We start from the raw sequence: 24295 nt of genomic DNA on the forward strand, positions 1-24295 counted from the left end.
CACTTGATAAATGTTACCAAAACGTACACTAACATGGGCAGGACTGGGGTCAGCTAGCCCTAGCAGTGCTGATGCCCAGAATCCAGTGTCCGAGTTCCCTACAGCACAGCTGTGTGCACACTCATGGAATCAGCTGGGACAGCAGGGGTAAGGAGTCAGCAAACAGCCATGCTCCTGCTGCCAGGGTCAACGGAGAAAGGCCAAGGTCAACATGACAGGGTTCATAGCAGTGGGATCTTCCTGACCCATGCAGACAACCCTGGATAGACAGACGTTGGCAATGCTGATTCCATAGCCACAGAAAAACAGCAACCTGGCCCACACCTTGCTGAGAGGCCGCAGGGCCCCTGCATGGCCAAGGCAGGCAGCTCAACTCTGGGCAAGTCCCAGCTCCTGCCACTTGCGGCCTCATGGGCTACAGGGTGGACTAAAAACCTGCTACTAAGGGGGTGATGACTGAAAGGGCCAGGCGCTCCATACAGAGACTGCTGCTTACTCACTACACGCTGTAATACTGCCACCAGGGACACCAGAACTACCATCTCACGTACATACAGGTGCCCAGAATCCGAGCCTCATGCTGCTCAAACCCTATTTCCAGGGGTGCCTTGCTGCAAATCAGCCTTCCCCTCCTTCCCTACTTGGAAATACAACCAATGCAAATGACAGAACACTGACGGGAGAAAGACAGCCGCCCTAACTCTCCCCAGGGAGGCCACAGCGCGTGAGCCGCCCACCCACAGCCCTCTGTTTAGACTTCCCAAAGCCTCTGCGTGAGGGCAGAGGCAAGGACACCCCTTCTCTATCATCCTTCCACAGACCACGGAGAGGAGGAAAGAAACAGGGAGCTTTCCCTGAACTCTCAGGACCAAGACATTCGTCCAGCACTACCACTGCACACCCCTGCGGGTTCCCGGGGGCTCCCAGGCCTACGCAGGCGCCTCAGTGCAGTCTCACAACAAGCAGCTCACTATAATAATACACACTGTTTACCTGGGCAGTTCAGAGGCCTCTTCAGTTTCTTCTTTATGCAAACTGAATTATTAATACTCAGTATTCCACATGTGCATAAAATGTTTGCATATCAAAATCACTGGAAAACCTGGCCAGCATTCAGCAGCTGACTACAAAATTGCTAAAAAGCAACACAGTTTCTCTTAGTTTCATTTTTGGAAGCTGGAATGAGTAGGCTCTCAATAATCCTAATGCTATAAAGCTTAATTTAAGATACAAACATAAACTTTGCCAGCAAGTGAAAGAAAATCCTGTTTTCATCCAGAGGCGAAAAGCCTGTCCCCCAACAAACTGGACACTGCCCCAAAGACAGATGATGTGGCCATCGCTCTGCAGGACCGTGCAGCCCTCTGGAGGCCGGAGGAGCAAGGTGTTGGTTTGCATTTAATTAAGTTAATTTATGCACAGTGACGAGGAAATTTAAGCTATGCCCCCCAGAATCCACTGGGCATTAAGGGCAGAGAAGGGATTCATGACCACTCGGAGGCAGCCTAGGTGTGCCGATCACCTAGGGACCCAGAGTGTCTGTAACAAGAAGCCATTCCCAACAAGGCTCTCTGTAAATCCCGCTCACCCAGAAAGAACAGGGCTGAGGCAGCCCTTTGAGGGTGCTCCTTTTTTATCTGGAAAGATGTTATAACCCCAATAAAACCTGAAGCTGGCGCCTACCTTCCAGCTGAGCGGACCTCAGTGCTACTTCAAACGGCCTCGCCAGCGGGAATCAAGCTTCACACTCCGGCAGTTCTGAGCTATTAGGATTAACTTCTGCTTTAACTGTTTTCATGGTTTTTGCTAATTTTTCAAAATTTTTGCTATGTATTCGTTTTGCAGGCACGGGCCTGAAATATCTCAACAATCGAGTTTGAAAGGCTATCCCTTTTTTTAAAAAAAATCAAATAAGGTTTAAGAAGCTTTTTTATTGTTCCAGTCCCAAAAATATAAAAATAAGCTTATACCTCATTTAAGTGTTAATCAGTATAATACTTACTTTCCCTACAAAGTAGATTTTCAGACTAAAAACTACAAAGATACCAAATGTTAAAACTATCCTAGAACACCTATCTTTCTATGGTCTCCTAAAAAAAGACATCTCAGTACCTATCAATGCCAGACTGTGCTCTCAAAGTCTCTGGTGTTAATGTGGGTTCTGCCACTTTCTAGCTCTGTGGCATTGGACACGTTACTTCACCTCCCTGAACCTCAGTTTCCTGATCTGAACAACCCGATTAGGACATTATGAGCATTAAAAGAGCTAATGCTAAGCATGCTAACATGTTAGGTACTGAGACCTGTGCCTAATAGATGGCAAGTACTGAATAAATGTTACCATGCCCCATTAAACAGGCAACTGTGTCTGGGACTGTACACGTTTCTAACCATCTACAAGCTGGGTGGGCATTTATAGCTTCCAAGATAAATAATCATATACAGCTAATCCTGTAAGTTCCTACTGTATGTCAATATATGTAAAGGCTTTTATATCCATACATACTTATATTCATACTAGGACTATAGCAAATTTATATGTGTATCCATATAATTACAAAATACCCATACAATTAGTTATAGACATGAGATTATCCACAAACACTTCTATGTATATAAAATGAGCTCTCTCTATATATATCATTACAAAAATAGGAAACTTTATTCTCAGCATCAATATCAACTTCTAACATAAATCTACTGTAAAGAAAGCAACAGTTCCTCTTTTTTACTGGAAATAGCCAATAACAGAAATAGAAGAAATGAGAGAACAAGAAGAGTACATTTGCAGCTACCACTATAATAGCTGTAGTAAGACCAGAATCATCTGTGTATGATCAAAAACACTGGGAGGAGTGACATTGTGCACAATAGGGGAGCGGGAAGCTCTAGGGGGTCAGACACTCCCACAGAACTGAGTTTCCCACAGAAACTGAGCAACTTCAATCAACTATTTCAAAACTCTGGAATCATTTCAGATCCTTACGGGCCTGCTACCAACCCTGTTCCTCAGCCCCTGTTCCTGCTGCCCTAGAGCTGGAGGACAGCAGCCTGCACTCCTGGGATATCCGGCTGGTGCCAGAGTGGGCAGTGGGGACCCTGTCCTCCAAAGCATGGGTTCAGGGTTTTGGTTGGTCTAGTGGTTCCTTTAGGGAATGAAGCAGACCTTGCCTTGCATTCAGCCTTCCTGGTCTGCAGAAGCTTCCCTCAAAAGCATCTATCAGAAGATACAAAGGGATGGGAGTACCTTTTGGGAAGGAATAAATTTTGTCAGGTCACTGGCTGACTGTGAAGAACAAAAACTTCAGTCACTGCACACAAAAGAGATTATACAATTTGAAGAATGAAGAAAAAGAATGAAGAAAAATGAACACAGTCTAAAGGTCAAGTGAACAATCATACACATCAGAGGAGACTAGAATGGGGCAGAAAAAAACATTCACAGAAAAAATGGCCCAAAACTTCTCAAATCTGATGAAAGACATGCATATTTTGATCCAAAAGGTAAGAAACCCAAAAAGAATAGTCTTAAAGAGACCCACATTGAGACTCACTATAGCCATATGGTCAAACCCTAAAGGTAAATAGAGAATTCTGAAAGCAGCCAACCAGCAGCCCTCGGAGCTGCTCTACGGAATAGCCATTCTTTTGTTTCTTCACTTCTCTAATAAACTTGCTTTCACTAAAAAAAAAAAAAAAAAAAATGCCCAGGCATGGTGGCTCAAGCCTGTAATCCCAGCACTTTTGGAGGCTGAGGCAGGCAGATCACTTGAGGTCAGGAGTTCAAGACCAACCTGGTCAACATGGTGAAACACCCTCCCCCCCCGCTACTAAAAATACAAAAGTTAGCCAGGGGTAGTGGCAGGCACTACTTGCCTGTAATCCCAGTTACTCAGGAGGCCGAGGCAGAGAGAAGAGGAGAGGAGAATTGCTTGAACCCGGGAGGTGGAGGCTGCAGTGAGCCATGATCACGCCATTGCACTCCAGCCTGGGCAACAGAGCAAGACTCTGTCTTCAAAAAATAAAAAGAAAGAAAAAAAGAAAAAGAAATATGGCTGTAGAAAATCCTAAAGATTACACAGACACACACACCCCCCTCCCAAATACCCACCTGCCTGTTAGAAACAATAAGTGAATTCAGCAAAATTGCAGGATACAAAATGAGCACTTAAAAATCAGTTGCAGCCGGGTGTGGTGGCTCATGCCTGTAATCCCAGCACTTTGGGAGGCTAAGACACACAGACAGCTTGCCCTCTGGAGATCCAGACTAGCCTGGGCAACATGGCGAAACCCCATTTCTACAAAATATACAAAACTTTTACTTAGCCGGGCGTGGGGGCGTGGTGCTCTGTGCCGGTAGTTCCAGTTACTCAGGAGACTGAGGTAGGAGTGAGGCAGAATAGGGTCTGGGGGAGGGAACCTATGGCTGTTTCATGCCCAACTAAATTGAAAGGAAAACTCTAACTTTCCATGCCTAAGTAACAAAAGGACCAAAGACTACTCCCTTTGCAAACCCCCAACCTTTTCTGCGTGGTAGATGGGAAATTGTCTGTCCGCAACCAATCAGACTGATTGTGGGTGGAGTCCTCTTTTGCAACTTTGTAACTTTACCTTAGCCTCTGATTGGCTGCAAAATGCAACCAATCAGATGTTGCACAAGAGTGTAACATTTGTAATTCCATTTCAGCCTCTGATTGATGCTGAAAGCAACCAACTGCAGGCCACCACTTCATTTCCATGAGGTGAGCATGAAGTGGCCAATGGCAAACCTCTAGTTGGAGGATTTTGGACAGGATATTCTGTATGCAGGCCCTTGAGGCGCTGCTCAGCCCGCTCCCACCACACACCGTGGAGTGTACTTTCGTTTTCAATAAATCCTTGCTTTGGCTCTTTCATGGCTTCATTCTTTCTTTGCTTTTCTGGGTGTTTTGTCCAATTCTTTGTTCAAAATGCCAAGAAGCTGGACAACTTGGAGTCAACACCCTCTACCAGTAACAGGTGGATCACTTGAGCCCAGGAGGCAGAGACTGCAGTGAGCGAAGACTACGCCACTGCACTCCAGCCACAGCAACAGAGTAAGACTGTGTCTCAAAAACAAACAAACAAACAAACAAAAAATCAGTTGCAATTCTATATACCAGCAATGAACAACCTGAAAAGGAAATTAGGAAAACAACTCCATTCATAATAGCATCAAAAGGAATAAAATACTTTCAAACAAATTCAATGCAATCCTCAACAAAATCCCGAAGTCACATTTTGGAGAAATGAAAAAGCCCATCTTCGAATTTATATAAAATATTGAGTGACCCCCAATAGCCAAAACAATCTTGAAAAAGAAGAACCAAGTTGGAGCACTCAAACTTTCCAGTTCTGGAGCTCACTACAAGGCCACAGAGTAATCAAAACACTGTAGTAATGGAAAGAATGAAGCTGGACTCTTACCTTACATCATATATAAAAATTAGGCCAGGTGCGGTGGCTCACGCCTGTAATCCCAGCACTTTGGGAGGCCGAGGCAGGTGGATCACCTCAGATCAGGAGTTCAAGACCAGGCTGCCCAACATGGCAAAACCCTGTCTCTACTAAACATACAAAAATTAGCCGGGCCTGGTGGCAGGCACCTGTAATCCCAGCTACTCGGGAGGCTGAGGCAGGATAATCACTTGAACCCAGAAGGCAGAGCTTGCAGTGAACTGAGATCGCACCACTGCACTCTAGCCTGGGTGATAAGAGCGAAACTCCATCTAAAAAAATAAACAATAAATAAAAATGGGTTAAACAAAAAGGTAAAGGCTAAAACTATAAAACTCTTAGAAGAAAACATAGGAGAAAAGATTCAGGACACTGGATTTGGCAAGCATTTCTGGATGGCACCAAAAGCACAGGTAACAACAGGAAAAATAAAAAATCAGATAAATTAAATTCATCAAAATTAAAAATTTTGTGCATCAAAAGATATTATCAAGAGAACAGATACTCCAAATACCTTGATTAGACTATTATACATCATATGCCTATATCGAAACATCACATGTACCTCATAAATATGCATAACTATTATGTGTCCATAATAATTAAAAATACTTTTCTATTGTTGAGATAGAATCTTGCCTATGGCCCAGGTTGGAGTGCAGCAGCACAATCATGTTTCACTGTATCCTCAACCTCCAGGGTTCAAGTGATCCTCCCACCTCAGGCTCCTGAGTAGCTGGGAGTACAGATGTACACCACCACTCCTGGCTATTTTTTTTTTTTTTTTTTTTTTGTTGACATGGGGGTCTCATTTATATTGCTTAGGCTGCTCTCGAACTCCTGGGTTCCAGCAATCCTTTTGCCTTGGCCTCCCAAAGTGCTGGGGTAACAGGCATGAGCCAGCGCGCGCAGCCAAAAAAACTTTTTTTTTTTTTTGAGACGGAGTCTCACGCTGTTGCCCAGGCTGGAGTGCAGTGGCGCGATCTCGGCTCACTGCAAGCTCCGCCTCCCGGGTTCCCGCCATTCTCCTGCCTCAGCCTCCTGAGTAGCTGGGACTACAGGCGCCCGCCACCGCGCCCGGCTAATTTTCTGTATTTTTAGTAGAGACGGGGTTTCACTGTGGTCTCGATCTCCTGACCTTGTGATCCGCCCGCCTCGGCCTCCCAAAGTGCTGGGATTACAGGCTTGAGCCACCGCCCGGCCTTTTTTTTTTTTTTTTTTTTGAGATGGAGTTTTGCTCTTGTTGCCCAGGCTGGAGTGCAACTGCACAATCTCAGCTCACTGCAACCTCTGCTTCCCAAGTTCAAGCGATTCTCCTGCCTCAGCCTCCTCAGTAGCTGGGATTACAGGTGTGTGCCACCACACCCAGCTAATTTTGTATTTTGTTTTTAGTACAGACAGGGTTTCACCATGTTAGTGAGGCTCATCTCAGACTCCTGACCTCAAGTGATCCACCTGCCTTGGGCTTCCAAAGTGCTGGGATTACAGGTGTGAGCCACCGCGCCTGGCCAAAAAACACTTTTTAAAGACACTATTAAGAGAGAAAACACAGATGGACACACAGTGGTGCGTGCCTGTAGTACCAGCTACTTGGGAGGCTGAGGCAGTAGAATTGCTTGAGCCCAGGTGCTTCAAGTCCAGCCCAGGCGAATAGCAAGACCTTGTCTCTTAAGAAGAGAGAGAATCTATGCAATAGAAAATACCTGATAAAGAATTAATATCCAGAATAAAAAACACTACAAGTCAACAACAAAAACTCAATTCAAAAATGAGCAAAGGGGTGCGGTGGCTCACACCTGTGGTCCCAGCACTTTGGAAAGCCAAGGCGGGCGGATCACTTGAGGTCAGGAGTTTGCGACCAGCCTGGCCAACATGGTGAAACCCCATCTCTACTAAAATTACAAAAATTAGCCAGGTGGGGTGGCGGCTGCCTGTAATCTCAGCTACTCGGGAGCCTGAGGCAGAAGAATCACTTGAACCTAGGAGGCAGATGTTGCAGTGAGCAAAGATTGTGCCAGTGCAGTCCAGTCTGGGTGACAGAGCCCTGTCTCAAAAAAAAAAAAAAAAAAAAAAGGCAGATATAAAAAATTCAATTGTAGGACGGGCATGGTGGCTCATGCCTATAATCCCAGCACTTTGGGAGGCTGACGGGGGTGTATTACTTGAGGCCATGAGTTCAAGACCAGTCTGGCCAACATGGTGAAATCCCATCTCTACTAATACAAAACAATTAGTTGTGATGGTGAACGCCTGTAATCCCAGCGACTTAGGAGGCTGAGGCAAGAGAATCACTTGAACCCAGGAGGTGGAGGTTGCAGTGAGCCAAGATCATGCCACTGCACTCTAGCCTAGGCTACAGAGAGATACTCTGTCTCAAAAAAAAAAAAAAAAAAAAAAAATTCAATTTTATTTCTATATACATGCAACGAACAATCCTACTAGAGCATCAAAAAGAATAAAATACTTAGGTAAAAATTTAATTTAAAAATGTAAAACCTATACTCTGGAAACAAACATAGTTGAAAGAAACTTAAGCCAGGTGTAGTGGCTCACATCTGTAATCCTAGCACTTTGGGAAGCCAAGGCAGGCAGACTGCTTTAGCCCAGGATTTCAAGACTAGCCTTGGTAACATAGTGAGACCTCATCTTTACAAAAAATGAAAAAAATCAGCCGGGCATAGTAGCGTGCACCTATAGTCCCAGCTACTTGGGAGGCTGAAGTTGGAGGATCTCTTGAGCTTGAGAGATTGAGGCTGCAGTGAGCCAAGACTGCACCACTGCACTCCAGCCTGGACCCTGGGCAATAGGGCAAGGCTATGTCTCCAAAAAAAAAAAAAAAAGTTTAAAAGTAACTAAATAAATGGAGACACATCTGTGGTAGTTCCTCAAAGATATATTCACTTCTTAATGTCTGGAACCTGTGAATATTATCTTATATATTAATAGCAAAGAAAGTTAAGTAGATTAAGGATCTTGAGAGGAGGAGTTTAGCCAAGATTATCCAGGTGGGACCTGATGCAATTACATATAGCCTCATGAAAGGCAGAAAGAATTTTGAGAGAGAAGAGGAGAGGGCTGTGTGACAAGACGCAGAGGCTGGAGTGACGCGGCCATAAGCCAAGGAATGCCTGCAGCCCCCAGAAGCTGAACAAGCCAAGGCACAAATTCTTCCCTGGAATCTAGAGAGAGCAAGCAGCCCTGCCAACACCTTGTGTTTAGACTTCTGGCCTCCATGACTGTCACAGGATAGATATTTGTTGTTTAACCGTAACTCAATTTGTTGTAATTTGGTATAGCAGCCCTAGTAACTAATACAACATCCCAAGTCTCAGTGTTGTTAAGACAGCTGTAACTCCCTCACCCATCACAGAGTTGATGCATTCTCTACCAAAATCCCAGCTGGCTTCTTTAGAGAAATTAACTAGTTGACCTTAAAATTCAGATGGAAATTCAAGGGACCAAGAATCACCAAAACAATCCTGGAAAAGAAGAGCTAGATATTCCCACTCAATTGCAAAACTTACTACAAAGGTACAGTGCAGTATGGTACTAGCATAAAGACAGACACAAAGACAAATGGAATAGCACTGACAGCCCAGAAATAAACCCTTCGATTTACAGTCCATTGATTTTCTTTTTCTTTTTTTTTTTTCTGAGACGGAGTCTCGCTCTCTTGCCAGGCTAGAGTGCAATGGCGCCATCTCAACTCGCTGCAACCTCCGCCTCCCAGATTAAAGCAATCCTCCTGCCTCACCCTCCCAAGTAGCTGGGATTACAGGCATGCACCACCACGCTCGGCTAATTTTTGTATTTTTAGTAGAGACAGGGTTTCACCATGTTGGCCAGGCTGGTCTCAAACTCCTGACCTCATGTGATCCACCTGCCTCAGTCTCCCACAGTGCTGGGATTACAGGTGTGAGCACCTGGCCCAAAGAACTCTTAAAACTCAACAAGGCCGGGCATGGTGGCTCACACCTATAATGCCAGTACTTTGGGAGGCCAAGGTGGGTGGATCACCTGAGGTGAGGAGCTCAAGACCAGCCTGACCAACATGGTGAAACTTCATCTCTACTAAAAATACAAAACTAGCCAGGCGTGGTGGTACACGGCTGTAATCCCAGCTACTCGGGAGGCTGAGGCAGAAGAATCACTTGAACCCAGGAGGCAAGGTTGCAGTGAGCCGAGATCGCGCCACTGCACTCCAGCCTGGGCAACAAGAGCAAGACTCTGTCTCAAAAAACAACAACAACAACAGAAACTCAACAATAAGAAAAAAACCTCAATTGGACAATGGGCAGAAGACGTGAACATCTCACCTAAGAACATATGCAAATGGCAAATATGCATATGAAGATGCTCAACATTATATGCCCCACGGGAACCACAAACAAAACAAAGAGACACCATGACACACCCATTAGCATAGCCAAAATGCAAAATACTAATACCACCAAATACTGACAAGAACCAGGAGCAACTGAAACTCATGTTCACTGCTGCTGGGAATGTAAATGGGACAGCCTCTCTGGAAGACAGTTTGGCAGTTTCTTACAAAACCAAACATATTCTTACAATGCAATCCAACAATTGTACTCCTTGGTATTTCCTTAAATAAGTTGAAAACTTATGTCCACACAAAAACTGTACCTGGATATTTATCGCAGCTTCATTCAGAACTGCCAAAACTTGGGTGCAACTAAGATGTCTTTCAGTAGCTGAATAGATAAACTGTGGTACATCAGATAATGGACTATTATTCAGCACTAAGAAGAAATGAGTGATCCTCTTGTAGTTCTTAAGTGTGATAGCTGGGTGTTCACATGCATGTGTGAGATGTGCTACCCTGAAACCTTGTTATGATGATGGGGGCATTACTCATCTAACATGAAAAGAAGAAAAAGAAAAAAGAAAATTTCTGAACTATGAAGGCATGAAAATACATGAAGGAATCTTAGATGCATATTGCTAAGTGACAGAAGGCAATGTGAAAGGCTACATTCTATACAATTCCAACTATATGACTTTGTAAAAGCGAAAAGTGTGGAGATGGTAAAAAGATCAGTGGTTGCCAGGAGTGGAGGGAAAGGAGGGATGAACAGGGGGAGTACAGAGGAATTTCAGGTTAGTAGCACTTTTCCGTAATATACTATAATAGCGGATGCATGTCATTTTACATTTGTTAAAACTCACAGAATGTACAACACCAAGAATAAACCCTAATATAAACCTTGGTCTCTGGAGGGGGATGACGTGTCGATGTGGGTTCAACAAGTACAATGAGGCCGGGCGCGGTGGCTCAAGCCTGTAATCCCAGCACTTTGGGAGGCCGAGACGGGCGGATCACGAGGTCAGGAGATCGAGACCATCCTGGCTAACACCGTGAAACCCCGTCTCTAATAAAAAATACAAAAAACTAGCCGGGCGAGGTGGCGGGCGCCTGTAGTCCCAGCTACTCGGGAGGCTGAGGCAGGAGAATAGCGTAAACCTGGGAGGCGGAGCTTGCAGTGAGCTGAGATCCGGCCACTGTACTCCAGCCCGGGCGACAGAGCGAGACTCCGTCTCAAAAAAAAAAAAAAAACAAACAAACAACAAAAAAAAGTACAATGAAAGCACCAAGCTGGGGCAGGACACTGATGGTGAAGGAGGCTGTGCACGGCAGAAGCGGAGGGCGTGTGGGATCTCTCTTCTATCCTGCTCAATATTGCCATGAACCAAAACCGGCTCTAGAAAATAAAGTCTTTTTTTTACTTTTGAGACAGTCTCACTCTGTCGCCCAGGCTAGAGTGCAGTGGTATGATCTCGGCTCACTGCAAGCTCCGCCTCCCAGCTTCACACCATTCTCCTGCCTCAGCCTCCCGAGTAGCTGGGTCTACAGGCGCCCACCACCACGTCCGGCTAATTTTTTGTATTTTTTTTAGTAGATGCGGGGTTTCACCATGTTGGCCAGAATGGTCTCAATCTCCTGACCTTGTGATCTGCCCGCCTCAGCCTCCCAAAGTGCTGGGATTAAAGGCGTGAGCCACCGTGCCTGGCCAATAAAGTCATCTTTTTAAGTAAAGGGGAAATTAAGACATTTTCAAATAAATAAAAACTGGAAGAGTTCTTCAGTAGCACATCTAACCAACAAGAAATACTAGAGAGTCCTTAAGGCTAAAACAAAAGGATGCTAGGCTAAACTCAATATGAAGAAATAAAAAGTACCAATAATGGTAACTGTATCAGTAAATAAAAAGTTAATATTAATCAATTTTTGTATTTAACTTCATTCCCCTTCATTTGGTATAAAAGACCAATAATACACAATTTGCACAATACAATAATTATATATCTATCTTGATGAGTACAAAATGTTTAAAGATGTAATTTGTGATAATAACAGCATAAAGAGGGGAGGAACAGAGCTATCCAGAAGGAAAGTTTTTGCATACTATTGTGATATTATAAGATATACATATATGTTGGTTTCATCCACAGCACATTATCCAACTTTTAGATATTTTTTACAATCTGATAGGTTAAAAAAAAAAAATCACATCTTCCTATAGGTTTCATTGACAAACAGCTCTTTGAAGGAATAAGCAATTTTGTTTTAATGTTGGGGAACTTGAGGTCTCAGATGCAGATACTGGAGCTGACGTGAAGCCCAAGTCAGCCTGACTGGGAAGCCTGTCATCTTCCCCATGGCTGGGTTGCCCTGCCAGGCTCTGCAGATACAAGAAATCCATCGACACCCATGTGGGGTCTGGAATCAGTCTAGTGACTGTTCTCCTGCTCTCAGGGTTGAACCCTCTGGTCCCTCTGCCACAACATCTGTGAGATCCCAGCCTCGCTCAGTCCTGATCCTGCCACGCCACCCGCTGTGGGCACACACGACCCCAGCGATGAGTGTGTGGCAGCTTAACCAGCCTCCTATCAATAGACACTTAGGTTGTTTCCAATCTGCTGTGGTTTGGATGTCCGTCCCCGCCAAATCTCATGTTGAAATGTGATCCCATGTTGGAGGTAAGTCCTGATGGGAGGTGTTTAGGTCCTGGGGGCAAACCTGGCATGAATGGCTTGATGCTGTCCTCACAATAATGACTGAGCTCTTGCTCTGAGTCCATGAGAGATCTGGTAGTTTAAAGATGTGTGGCATCTCCCTGCCTCCCTCGCTCCCGCTCTCAGTACCTGCTCTCCCTTCACCTTCCACCATGACTGGAAGCTTCCTGAGGCCTCATCAGAAGCAGGGCAGATGACTGTGCCATGCTTGTACAGCCTGCAGAACTGTGAGCCAATTAAACCTCTTTCCTTTATAAATTACCCAGTCTCAGATATTTCTTTATAGCAATGCAAGAGCAGCCTAACACACAATCTTTTGCTAATATAAACAATGCTGTAATAAATAACCTCTGAGGGATAAATTCCTAGAAGTGGAGCCCTTGGGCCATGAGTGTGCATCTTTTCCATATGAAAAGCTATTGCTAAAATGTCTTCCACAGAAGTTACACCAATGCACAGTCCCATGAGCAACAGATGAGGCTGCCTCTCTGTCCCTTGGCAACACAGCACATTATCCAACTTTCAGATATTTTTTACAATCTGATAGGTTAAAAAAAAAATCACATCTTCCTATAGGTTTCATTGACAAACAGCTTTTTGAAGGAATAAGCAATTACTCAATGTCTGCTCTAGGTAAATCTTAGATAATCTGATGGATTACAAAAGATATAAAAGAAACGTTCTCAGCTCGCAAGCCCGAAGTCAGGTGTGACTGACGGAATACGCACACGACACCAGTTAGGAACATGAAGCAGCATGTCTGGTCAAAAGGGAGATGGGACGCAGTAGCAAGCACCTCAGGCTGTCTCCATCAACACCTGCTGGGCCTCAGTTTCTTCTTATGTAAAATCGGGCCATGAAATCAGATGAATCCCAAGATCCCTTCCATTTTTGAAATTCTATATTGAATAGAACATAGTCGAACTCATTTTAAATCTGGGTTCTTTGCAAATAACCCATGTTGGCCAGCAGGGTGTGACAACGGCACTGTGTCCCCTCCCTCCTGACTCTGGGCACGAGGCTGCATTCAGTGCTGGAGCTTTACGACACTGCTGCCCTTCCCCCGTCCTAGAACCATAATTTGGTTCCAGACACCACAACAGGCAAGTGTTAGAATGGAAGGTGTAAGAGGAACCTTGTCCAGTAGTGGTGACGAACCCACACTCAACTAGCCTCACTCACACATATTCTTACCTCTGTTCACTGCCCACAATTTGACACGTGGAATCTGGATGGGAAAACAGCGATGCTGAGTGGCCCCAGGCAACTCCTGGCTCTGGCCTCACCAGCACCCATATAACAGGATAAAGGAGGCGCACAGGGCTGATGGGCCCACAGAACCATCTATCTTTAGACCAAAGACAGTGAAGGCACAGGAAGGGATCTTTCGTTAGTTCTACCCTGCATCTCCTATTTCTCAACTTGTAGTAAAAGTATGGATTACTTTCAAGGAATGAGCAGGATGCAGACAGATTAAAAAACAGATTTGCACGTGACCTGACTACGCTGAAAGGCCACTCTGGCATAAAATATTTGAGGTGCTTTGGAGAACAGGAAGTGGAATCTTTGGAAACTTCAGAAGTTCAGTCCCAGGGGCCAAATCTTTGTTTCAGATGCATGGGTCCTTGTGAGAAGTCTGGCTGCTCTGAGCCCCACAACGCTGGAGTCTGTATTTTTCACATTACGATTCCTAAACTCACCTCTCTCCAAAAGCTAGCATTGGCATGAAACAAGCAGCCACAAAAAGGTTTTTCCTCTGGCAGGAACCAAGCTGGGTGCAGGGAAAAGACATTTGCTAAAACAAACTTCTGGTTCCTGAGCACCCCAAACAACTTTTACTTGGTCTAATCATTGCTGGCCAATCTCCCTTGACAGGATGAATTCTTAAATAAACAAATCTGTCTTCAAGCTGCATTTGTTAAAACAGCAGATGGAGATTTAACTGAGCTGAGGAGGAACAGAGCTCTTTATCTCAGTAAGTAATGACAAGCGAGATGAGGGACTGAGGCAGACGTCTCAACCCTCAGGGCCTATTAAGCAGCTTTAGGAAGCATCCAGGAAAACCCGGAGCGACAGCTACATAGGTGGCTGTTTTCCTGAAGAGGTTTTCTGGAGGTTTAGTATTTCCATATTCCTTTAAAGTGGGGAAGGCATGTGGGAAGAGGGACAGGTAGGCAGTAAGGCGAACGGTTCTATTCCCATGGGCCTTGAGCTGGTGCCCAGTAAATCTATATTTTACATAAGATAAGGTGAGTGTCTGACGAGGAGGAAGGACTAAAGAAGTCAGTTCCACAGACATCTCCCAGGTAGGTAGAGAAGGGAGTCTTGTCTTTGCTCTGCACATGGGAAGATAAGCTTGTAATCAACATTATCAGTGTGGAGTTTCAGGAGCCAGACTTAGACTGTAGACCTAAAGTCTCCCCTTTTCCATACATTGGCATGTCCTCATGTATGGGAGGTGAAAACCAAAAATAAAATTCTGAGCCCCCCCAATCATCTGAATCTGAGCCGCCCCAATCATCCCCTCCTCTCAGCCAAGGGCATTCCAAAGTTAACCTAAAGAACCAGTTCAGGCATGATGGGATGGGGGGTTGGACTGTCCCATTATACCCTCCTCTCTTTAGGAGAATTCAGGCCCAACTGATCAGCATTAACATTAAAACAGATCTCAAGACTGACAAAGCCGACTCCTATAGCAATAAGATACCAGATACCAGCTTGACTCTAGTACAGTGTCACAAGACAGATAGCAAGCCCTGGAAGTACTTTATTACACACTACATTGCTTTGCCATATCTTGAAGTAGTCCTGCAAAGCTGTCTCTTGTGGGGAAAATCTACATTCTGAAGAGAATCTCCTTCCTTTTCCAGGCCTTCTTCCTGATCCAGGAGAGAATCAGCTCTGATAAGACACATTTACAATGGATTCTCTCTGAAGCCTGCTACCTGGAGGCTCCCTAAGTATAATGGGAGCCCTGGTCTCCATAACCCCTTTTCTTTGTTGTTTTTTTGTTTTTTGAGATAGAGTCTCACTCTGTTGCCCAGGCTGGAGTGCAGTGGCGCAATCTCAGCTCAAGGCAACCTCCACCTCCCAGGTTCAAGCAATTCTCCTGCCTCAGCCTCCTGAGTAGCTGGGACCACAGGTGCATGCCACCACACCTGCCACACCTGGCTAACTGTTTGTATTTTTAGTAGAGACAGGGTTTCACCATGTTGGCCAGGCTGGTCTTGAACTCCTGGCCTCAGGTGATCTGCCCACCTTGGCCTCCCAAAGTGCTGGGATTACAGGCGTGAGCCACCTGTGTGCCTGGCCCCACAGCCCCTTATCTTAACCTAGACATTCCCTTCCATTGATTCTCTGTTTTTAGACAATAACTTAACTTTTTCAACCAATTGCCAATTGGAACATCTTTGAATCTACCTATGACCTGGAAGCCCCCACCCTACCGCTTTGAATTGTCCCACCTTTCTGGATGGACCAATGTACATTTTACATACACTGATTGATGTTTTATGTCTCCCTAAAACGTATAAAACCAGCCTCTCACCTGACCGCCTTGGGCACATGTTCTTGGGATCTCCTGAGGCTCTTGTATTTGGCTCAGAATAAATCTCTTCAAGTATTTTTCAGAGTTTGACTCTTTTTAACAACAGAGACCAGCAAAGAATTGACCAGTGAAAAATCTGTGGGGGCAGACCTTTACAGATACCCGAGGTCCGTGACCTTTCCTTAGTAATAGTTGTTCATTTGGAAACAACACCTCACATGACTCAGCCTCTGGGCTTAACCTTCCCTTTTGCATAAGAAGTTTTGGAGTCCTGAGATTTCTAATTGGCCTTTAAAAACTAAAAATAAAATCTTAAGCCCCCACTCAGTGAACCAAGGGGACTCCAGAAAAAACTTAAAAACTGAATTTCCAGCCATGATGGGAAAGTCAGACATTATATCTGGCTCCTTTTGGAGTTCAGGCACAACTGACCAGCATTAATGTTAAACAACAGATCCTAAGACTGACAGAACAGACCTTCTGTGACAAGAAGATATCAAGTTATAAACAGGACGCAAGGCCATGCCAGACAAAGTTTACGTCATGCACCCCTGCAGGTCGCCCTGACCCCATGTCCTAGGTAACGACTTTCTTAATTCCAGCTTTCCCTTCTGCTGAGTCCAAAACTTTAGACAATGCTTCACTCCTTTAACCAACGGCAAATTAAAGAATCTCTAAATCCACTCATGACCTGCAAGCCCCCCACTTCAAGATATATCCCACCTTTTGGGGCCAAACTAATGTCTGGCCTCCACATACTGACGTATGACTTTGCCTGTGACTTTTGCTTCCCTAAAATGTGTAAGACAGAGTCGTGCCCTAACTGCCTCGGGACCACTTATCAAGGCTTCCTGGGTTTGTGTTTTCCCCAGGCCACGGTCAATCGTATTGGTTCAGAATAAACCTCCTTAAGACATTTTACAGTTTGGGTTTTCCATTAACACCTTCACAGCATAAACTTGAGTTTTTAAATTTGAGCAGGTACAGCAGGTTTCCCCCAGGTGGATTCTGACTGAACAGTTTATGAGTCATTTCTCTATCCCTGTTATTCAATCCAAGCTTTCCTGGGTAAGTGCTTTCTTACCTGCCTGTGCCCCTCAATCAGAACATCAGAGTCAGAAGGTACTCAGAACTAAGAAAAATTTAACCCAAAAAAGATCTAGAATAAAATGCAGCTTTTGCTTCACCCCTAAAAGAGTGGGAAATTTGACTACATAAAAGTCAAAATTTCTAAATAGGAAAAAATAAAATCAGAAGATAAATGACAAATGAGAAGATAATTTTAATGTAAATCACAGGCCAAAGGTTAATCCCCTTAATAAAGAGCTCCTAAAATCAGTACTGAAACAACTTACCCTGCCCCCACCCTCCAAAAGCAAAGGATCTAGATTATAAAGAGGGAAAAACAAACGGCTCTTGAACATGTGGAGAGCTGCTCCACTGTGCTCATCGGGAGAGATACCAAGCCCACTGAGAGAGAGGACTTTTCGCCTGTCAGACTGTGCCTCGGGTCGACTGGGCTGCTGTGACAAGGCACCGTGGCCGGGTGGCTGAAACAGAACGTATTTCCCTCTGTTCCAGAGCCTGGAACTCCCAGATGAGGCGTCTCATCAAGAAGCAGGCATGGCTTCTTCTTTGACCTCTCCTCGGCTTCCAGATGTCTCCCCTGCATGTGCCTGTGTCCTCATCTCTTCTCATAAGGACACCAGTCGTACAGAACCAGGGCCACCCTTATGGCCTCATGTGATACTGTGGTGTAGTAAGAAGTGTATGTTTAGTCTTGGTTCTAAATTCCTGATATACAGCTCCCAAAACCCTCGGAATTTCCTGACTAATATGGGTGAGAGGGGCATCTTCTGTTATTCATAATAAGCCCCTTTCAACTACACCAGTGTTTATACTACTGCAGCGACTCTAGGAGGAAACAGCTGGTTACCAGATGGACCAACACTGGGATTAGGATAATCCCACCCGCAGCCTCCAGGGTGGGCGGGGCTGCAGCTAAACCCCATCCGCCTCTTCATCTGCTATTCATCCACATTCTTGGTCACAGCTTCATAACAAACCGGTAAACATTTGTAAATGTTTCCTTGAGCTTTGCAAGCCACCCAATCAGATGATCAATCCCCAGAGATGGTCTTGGGGACTCCTGATTTAAAGTCAGTCATTCAGATGCACAGGTCACAACCTGGGACTTGTGACTGGCTTCTGAACTGGGGGAAGCCAAATGGAACTGAGCCCTTAACCTATGGGGTCTGTACTAACTCCAGGTAGTGTAGAACTGGGTTACATTCTAGGACATCCAGTGGGCTCTGAAGAGAACTGGAGAACTGCGTGGTGTGGAAAGACCACACGTTTGGTGTTAGAAGTGTTCTGTTGAGTAGAGAAACCATGTTTTCCATTTTACTTTTCACTCGATTACCTCTTTAAAGAACGTGTCTCCAAATACAATCACATTCTGAGGTACTGGAGGTTAGGGCCTCATACACACTGATGGGAAATAAACCGGGGCAACCTCTACGGACAGCAACTTGTCAGCATCAAAATTTTAACGTGCATTTCACAAAAGAAGATGCATTAATGGGCAATAAGTGCACAGAAAGATGCTCAATAGTATAAGTCATTAGGGAAATGCAAATCAAACTAATGAGATAATGCTGCACACTGCCTGGGATAGCTATGCTCCTGGGATCGACTGGGCAGATGCACTGCAATGCTGGTCTTCCCCAAGGTTCCTGCCCTGTCCCTCCTTGCCATGGGGGCACATTTAAGGAGGGCCACTGCCACTCACGCCAGTCTAGTGCAGCTTGGTCTGGGGAGTTCTGCTGCACTCCTGGGCAGCTGTGTGGCCTGAGTCAAGCTGCTTATGCTTTCTGGGCCTGAGCTTTCTGAGATACCAAATGAGGAAGCCAAACCTGACCCCAGGCCCCTTTGTGCTCCAAAATTCTCATTCTCTTGGGCCCAGCACAATGCCTCCTGGGCTCCCCTCACCGCTGAGCTCCACGAGTCCTGAGGGGGAAATCAGAGGACACCAAGCAGCCTGGTCTTGAACAGGGTGTTCTGGAGATGGCCATTACCTGAGCATGCCAGATTATGGGCTGGCCCTGGGCACCCACGGCCACAGCTCCCACACCCAGCCTCACCCAGGCCTGACCCCAGCACCATGGCCACAGCTCCCACACCCAGCCTCACCCAGGCCTGACCCCAGCACCATGGCCACAGCTCCCACACCCAGCCTCACCCAGGGCTGACCCCAGCACCATGGCCACAGCTCCCACACCCAGCCTCACCCAGGCCTGACCCCGAGCACCCACGGCCACAGCTCCCACACCCAGCCTCACCCAGGGCTGACCCCAGCACCCACGGCCACAGCTCCCACACCCAGCCTCACCCAGGGCTGACCCCAGCACCATGGCCACAGCTCCCACACCCAGCCTCACCCAGGCCTGACCCCGAGCACCCACGGCCACAGCTCCCACACCCAGCCTCACCCAGGGCTGACCCCAGCACCCACGGCCACAGCTCCCACACCCAGCCTCACCCAGGGCTGACCCCAGCACCATGGCCACAGCTCCCACACCCAGCCTCACCCAGGCCTGACCCCAGCACGATGGCCACAGCTCCCACACCCAGCCTCACCCAGGCCTGACCCCAGCACCATGGCCACAGCTCCCACACCCAGCCTCACCCAGGCCTGACCCCGAGCACCCACGGCCACAGCTCCCACACCCAGCCTCACCCAGGGCTGACCCCAGCACCATGGCCACAGCTCCCACACCCAGCCTCATCCAGAATCCAAGCTCGCCCTGGACACTGTCTCTTTGGCCATTGCTCAGCATGGACCTGGCTCTTAATGAACCCTCCATCGAGGTCTGCTGAGTCTCAATTCCTCTCTCCCTCTCCTGCTCTGTGCTAGGAAAAAGGCAATGTGAGTTTTTCTTTTACATCCAAACAAAAGCTGGCCGCTCATCATGCATGAGTGGAAGCAAATCAGTTTCATGGCCTGAGGTCGTGCAGCACACGGTGAGCAGGTAAGCAACCTTAGCGGGGAAGCCCACTCGGACCTCGGAGTCCCAGCACGCCCATTCAGCCGTCTGGGCCACTCTTTCCAACCAACTCCACAATGTCCCTAACATGTTTTTTAAAAAATGTTTCCACACAGGAAAAGTCAAAAGTTAGGAAAATTGCAGAACTCCAGCTATAATATTTACAAGGTTCTAGCTAAGCTTGCCATACACATGTCTGCCAACATGCTTCTAAAAGAGGAAAACTTTTAGAGCCAAAAGAATGAAATAAAGTGGATCAGAAGTAAATTCAACACTGACAGGGCAGTGAAAAGAACACATGAAACACTTGGCATCTATTTATCAAAAGGAATTTGTCTCTCCAAACACTGGCTCACATCATGTTTACTTAAAGAAAAAAGGGGGTGGATACAGTGGCTCATGCCTGTAATCCCAGGACTTTGGGACGCTGTGGTAGGAAGATCACTTGAGGCCAGGAGTTCAGGAACAGCCTGAGCAACATAGTGAGACTGTCTAGAAAACAGAAAAATTAGCCGGGCATGGTGGCACGCGCCTGTATTCCCACCTACTTGGGAGGCTGAGATGGGAGGACCACTTGAGCCTGAGAGGTTAAGGCTGTGGTGACCTGTGACTGTACCACTGCATGATGAAGGGGGCCTGCCCCTCCACACCTGTGAGTATTTCTTGCAAGGTGGAGACGAGAGACTGAGAAAAGAAATAAGACACAGAGGAAAAGTGGGTCCAGGGACCAGCACTCAGCAAGCGAGGACCTGCACCGGCACTGGTCTCTGAGTTCCCTCAGTATTTATTGATCACTATCTCTACTATCTCAGCGAGGGGGATGTGGCAGGACTATAGGGAGAGGGTCAGCAGGAAAACATGTGAGCAAAGGACTGTGTGTCACAAATAAGTTTAAGGAAAGGTGCTGCGCCTGGATGTGCACATAGGCCAGATTTGTGTTTGACTTTATACAAACATCTCAGTGCAGTAAAGAGCAGTACTGCTGCCAGCATGTCTCACCTCCAACCATAAGGCGGTTTTTTCCTATCTCAGTAAATAGAATGTATGATTGGATTTTATACTAGACATTCCATTCCCAGGGACGAGCAGGAGACAGATACCTTCCTCTTATCTCAACTGCAAAGAGGCCTTCCTCTTTCACTAATCCTCCTCAGCACAGACCCTTTACGGGTGTCGGGCTGGGGAACGGTAAGTTCTTTCCCTTCCCACAAGGCCGTATCTCAGGTTTTCTCAGTGTGGGGAAACCTTGGACAATACCCAGGCTTTCTTGGGCAGAGGTCCCTGCAGCCTTCCACAGTGCATTGTGTCCCTGGGTACTTGAGAATGGAGAATGGCGATGACTTTTACAAAGCATACTGCCTGCAAACACATTTTTAACAAAGCACATCCTGCACAGCCCTAAATCCATTAAACCTGGAGTCAATACAGCACATGTTTCTGCGAGCACAGGGTTGGGGCTAGGGTTACAGATTAACAGCATCTCAAGGCAGAAGAGTTTTTCTTAGTTCAGATCAAAACAGAGTTTCTTATGTCTTCCTTTTTCTACACAGACACAGTAACAGTCTGATCTCTCTTTCTTTCCCCCACACATTCCAGCCTGGGCAACAAGGGCGAGACTCTGTCTCAAATAAATTTTTAAAAAAAGAAAAGAAAGAAAGAAAAGAAATATGAAACTGCCCCTAACAGATGTAGAAAAAAGAAGGTAGGGTGTTCAACAAAAATGGTCACTGAGGCAAGTGTCTTGATCAGCAGAGGTTTATTAAGCCAAGTCTGAGGACTCACCCAGGAAAAACACAAGCCAGTGAAGCATCTGTGACCTGTGCTTTTCCAAAGAGGATGCTGGGAACTTAGTGAGCGTGTGAGGTGGGGGCAGGCAGGAGGGAAACAAGGGCGGGGGCAGGGAGGCAAATGGTTATTCTTATGAGGCTCTAACAACTGCTCAGCACCTGTATGTTTTATATCAGATAAGGTAAATGTTTGAAAAGAGGGAACGGAGGAGAGTCAAGCAGGAAGAGTGACTGATCCTGTCTTGTGCGTGTTCTGCAGTTGGGAAGGAAGCTTGTCATCAACATTGTCAGTGTGAGATTTAACAGAACTCAGTTTGAGGAGTTAAACTTCGCTTGTGGACCCAAGGTGACAATTGGCATGTACTGGTTTTATAGGAGATATGTATCCTGAAAGGTTCAGGAGCTAGCAAAAATGTCCTTGTAAGCAATTTGTGAGGGAGGCCATCAGGAGGTACACGCCCTTTTGCCATCCTGGGACCTGGCTTATGTCTAACACTATGACCCAGGGTTGTGAAGTGACAGTTCTGTTTAGGGAAAAAGAATGGCAGCTGCATGACTCCATTCCCAGGCTTAACTCTCCCTTTGGCATAACTAGTCGGTGGGGTGGAGATGGGGAGGTACCAAAATTTCATTTTCTTTTACAGAAGCTGTTTCCCTCAAACCTTTTACCATTTTTGTTCTTCCAACTCAAGTTAAAAATCTACTAAAAGAGCTAGGCATGGTGGTGTGTGGCTGTAATCCCAGCTACATGGGAGGCTAAGGTGGGAAGACCATTTGAGCCCAGGAGTTCAAGACTAGCCTGAGCAACATAGCCAGACCCTCTCCACCACCAAAAGAACCCCGATAAACTAACCATATAAATAGGTTAAACCACTTGTCTAAAAGAGCTGTGAAAGAAAAAAATAAATCTACTAAAAAAAAAAAAAAAAAAAAAAAGTAACCTAATCCTCTGGATTTGTAAGGCCAATTGCATGTTTATCCTATTAATCAAACAGTGAAGTGGATTCCAGAGCTTTTGTTCCAAGCCATGCTGGCACTGTACAGACAGAGGCATGCTTGCCCACCCTTCTGTCTAAATCACGGAGGGGCCACAAGCCACCAGCATTTGGTCAGGCCCTCAAATCTGAAGTCAACTCAGTCAGGTCTAGACACACCCCCTTGCAAGACTGAGAGGTCCTGGAAAGAACCACATCCCGGGCTACATCCAAGAGAGAAAAACAGAGGTGCTGAGCAGGGACAGGAGAAGAAAGGAGACACAGAAAGTAATTCAGAGTAGCTCCAGGTGGCTCTTACAGCTTGGAGGACAAGTTTGGGAAGAGCTGAGCCTATCTGCGAAGGTCAGTAAACACACCGGGTTACTCAGGCCTCTCTGGAGAATCGGGGTCTGGCTAGAGTCAAAGAAAGGCTGAGTGAGACACCCAGGGAAAGCGCTGGTCTGGTGAAACACTCATGGAGCGGGGGTCTCAGCTCACCTTTTGCATCCCCACACAAGGGCACTGGTGCAGAGGCCTTGCTCACTGTGGCCCTCCACTCCAGACCCCACTATGCCTGGGCGTTATTTCTCACCCTTGTTGGGTTTTGTTTTTTTTTTTTTTTTTTTTTTTGGAGATGGGGTCTTGCTATGTGGCCCAGACTGCTATTCACAGGTGCGATCATAGCTCAATGCAGCCTCACACTCCTGTGCTCATGATCCTCCCACCTCAGCTGCCCAAGTAGGTGGGACTACAGGTACCTGCCACCATGTGCAGCTTACTGGAATCATAATTGGCCTCAGACACACTGTTACAAAAGAAATGTGTGATCTAAGGCAAAGGTTGGGAAGCTCGGTGGCTCATGCCTGTAACTGCAGCACTTTGGGACGTGGAGGTGGGCAGACTGCTTGAGCTCAGGAGTTTGAGACCAGCCTGAGCAACATGGTGAAACCCCATCTCTACCAAAAATACAAAAAACAATTAGACAGGTGTGGTGGCACATGCCTGTGGTCCCAGCTACCCGGGAGGCTGAGGTGGGAGAATTAAATGAGCCCAGAAAATGGGGTTGCAGTGATTTGAGACTCCAGCCTGGGTGACAGCATGAGACCCTGCCTCAAAAAAAAAAAAAAAAAAAAAAAAAAAGAAAACGAAAACAAAAACAAAAATCCAAAGGTTGGGGAAATGGTATTTTAAACAGAGCCACTCCCTGGTCCCCGCCAGTGCTGAGGACACACACAATACTGGCCCCGGTGTTTCCACTTCTCTAACCAATGGCTTGTGGGCCACATTGAGAAAGATACTTTCTGATTTTCTTTAACATTAAAAACAATTTTAAGAAAAATAATTATCATTCCCATGGAAAAGGTATTTTCCTCCAATGTGTAACACAGATGCATAGTAGGCTGAAATAAATACAGTTAGGTTAGCATG

The 24295-nt window shown here is 46.1% G+C and overlaps 1 protein-coding gene and 1 non-coding gene across 14 annotated transcripts in view; one reads left to right on the forward strand and one right to left on the reverse strand.

The window, feature by feature from the left end:
* LOC105486721 (ninein like) overlaps positions 1 to 24295 on the reverse strand; it is a 175883-nt gene that overhangs the window by 84620 nt on the left and 66968 nt on the right. For 4 of the 13 annotated variants that reach the window (XM_071079770.1, XM_071079759.1, XM_071079768.1 and 1 more), the window contains exon 1: positions 4848 to 5418. The exons of 5 other annotated variants lie outside the window; for them this stretch is intronic. In XM_071079770.1, coding sequence (XP_070935871.1) covers positions 4848 to 4896 — 49 coding nt within the window. In that variant the 5' untranslated portion in view covers positions 4897 to 5418. Of the gene's footprint in view, positions 1 to 993; positions 2372 to 4847; positions 5423 to 5445; positions 5716 to 24295 lie in introns of those variants that run through there. 4 more of the 13 variants (XM_071079765.1, XM_071079757.1, XM_071079764.1 and 1 more) reach the window with 4 other exon arrangements.
* Positions 10256 to 10360, forward strand: LOC139359010 (small nucleolar RNA U13). The gene has a single exon (XR_011614523.1). It is a non-coding gene; the product is annotated as a small nucleolar RNA U13 (small nucleolar RNA).

This window comes from Macaca nemestrina, chromosome 15 (genome assembly GCF_043159975.1).
Source record: "Macaca nemestrina isolate mMacNem1 chromosome 15, mMacNem.hap1, whole genome shotgun sequence".
NCBI classification, from domain to species: domain Eukaryota; kingdom Metazoa; phylum Chordata; class Mammalia; order Primates; family Cercopithecidae; genus Macaca; species Macaca nemestrina.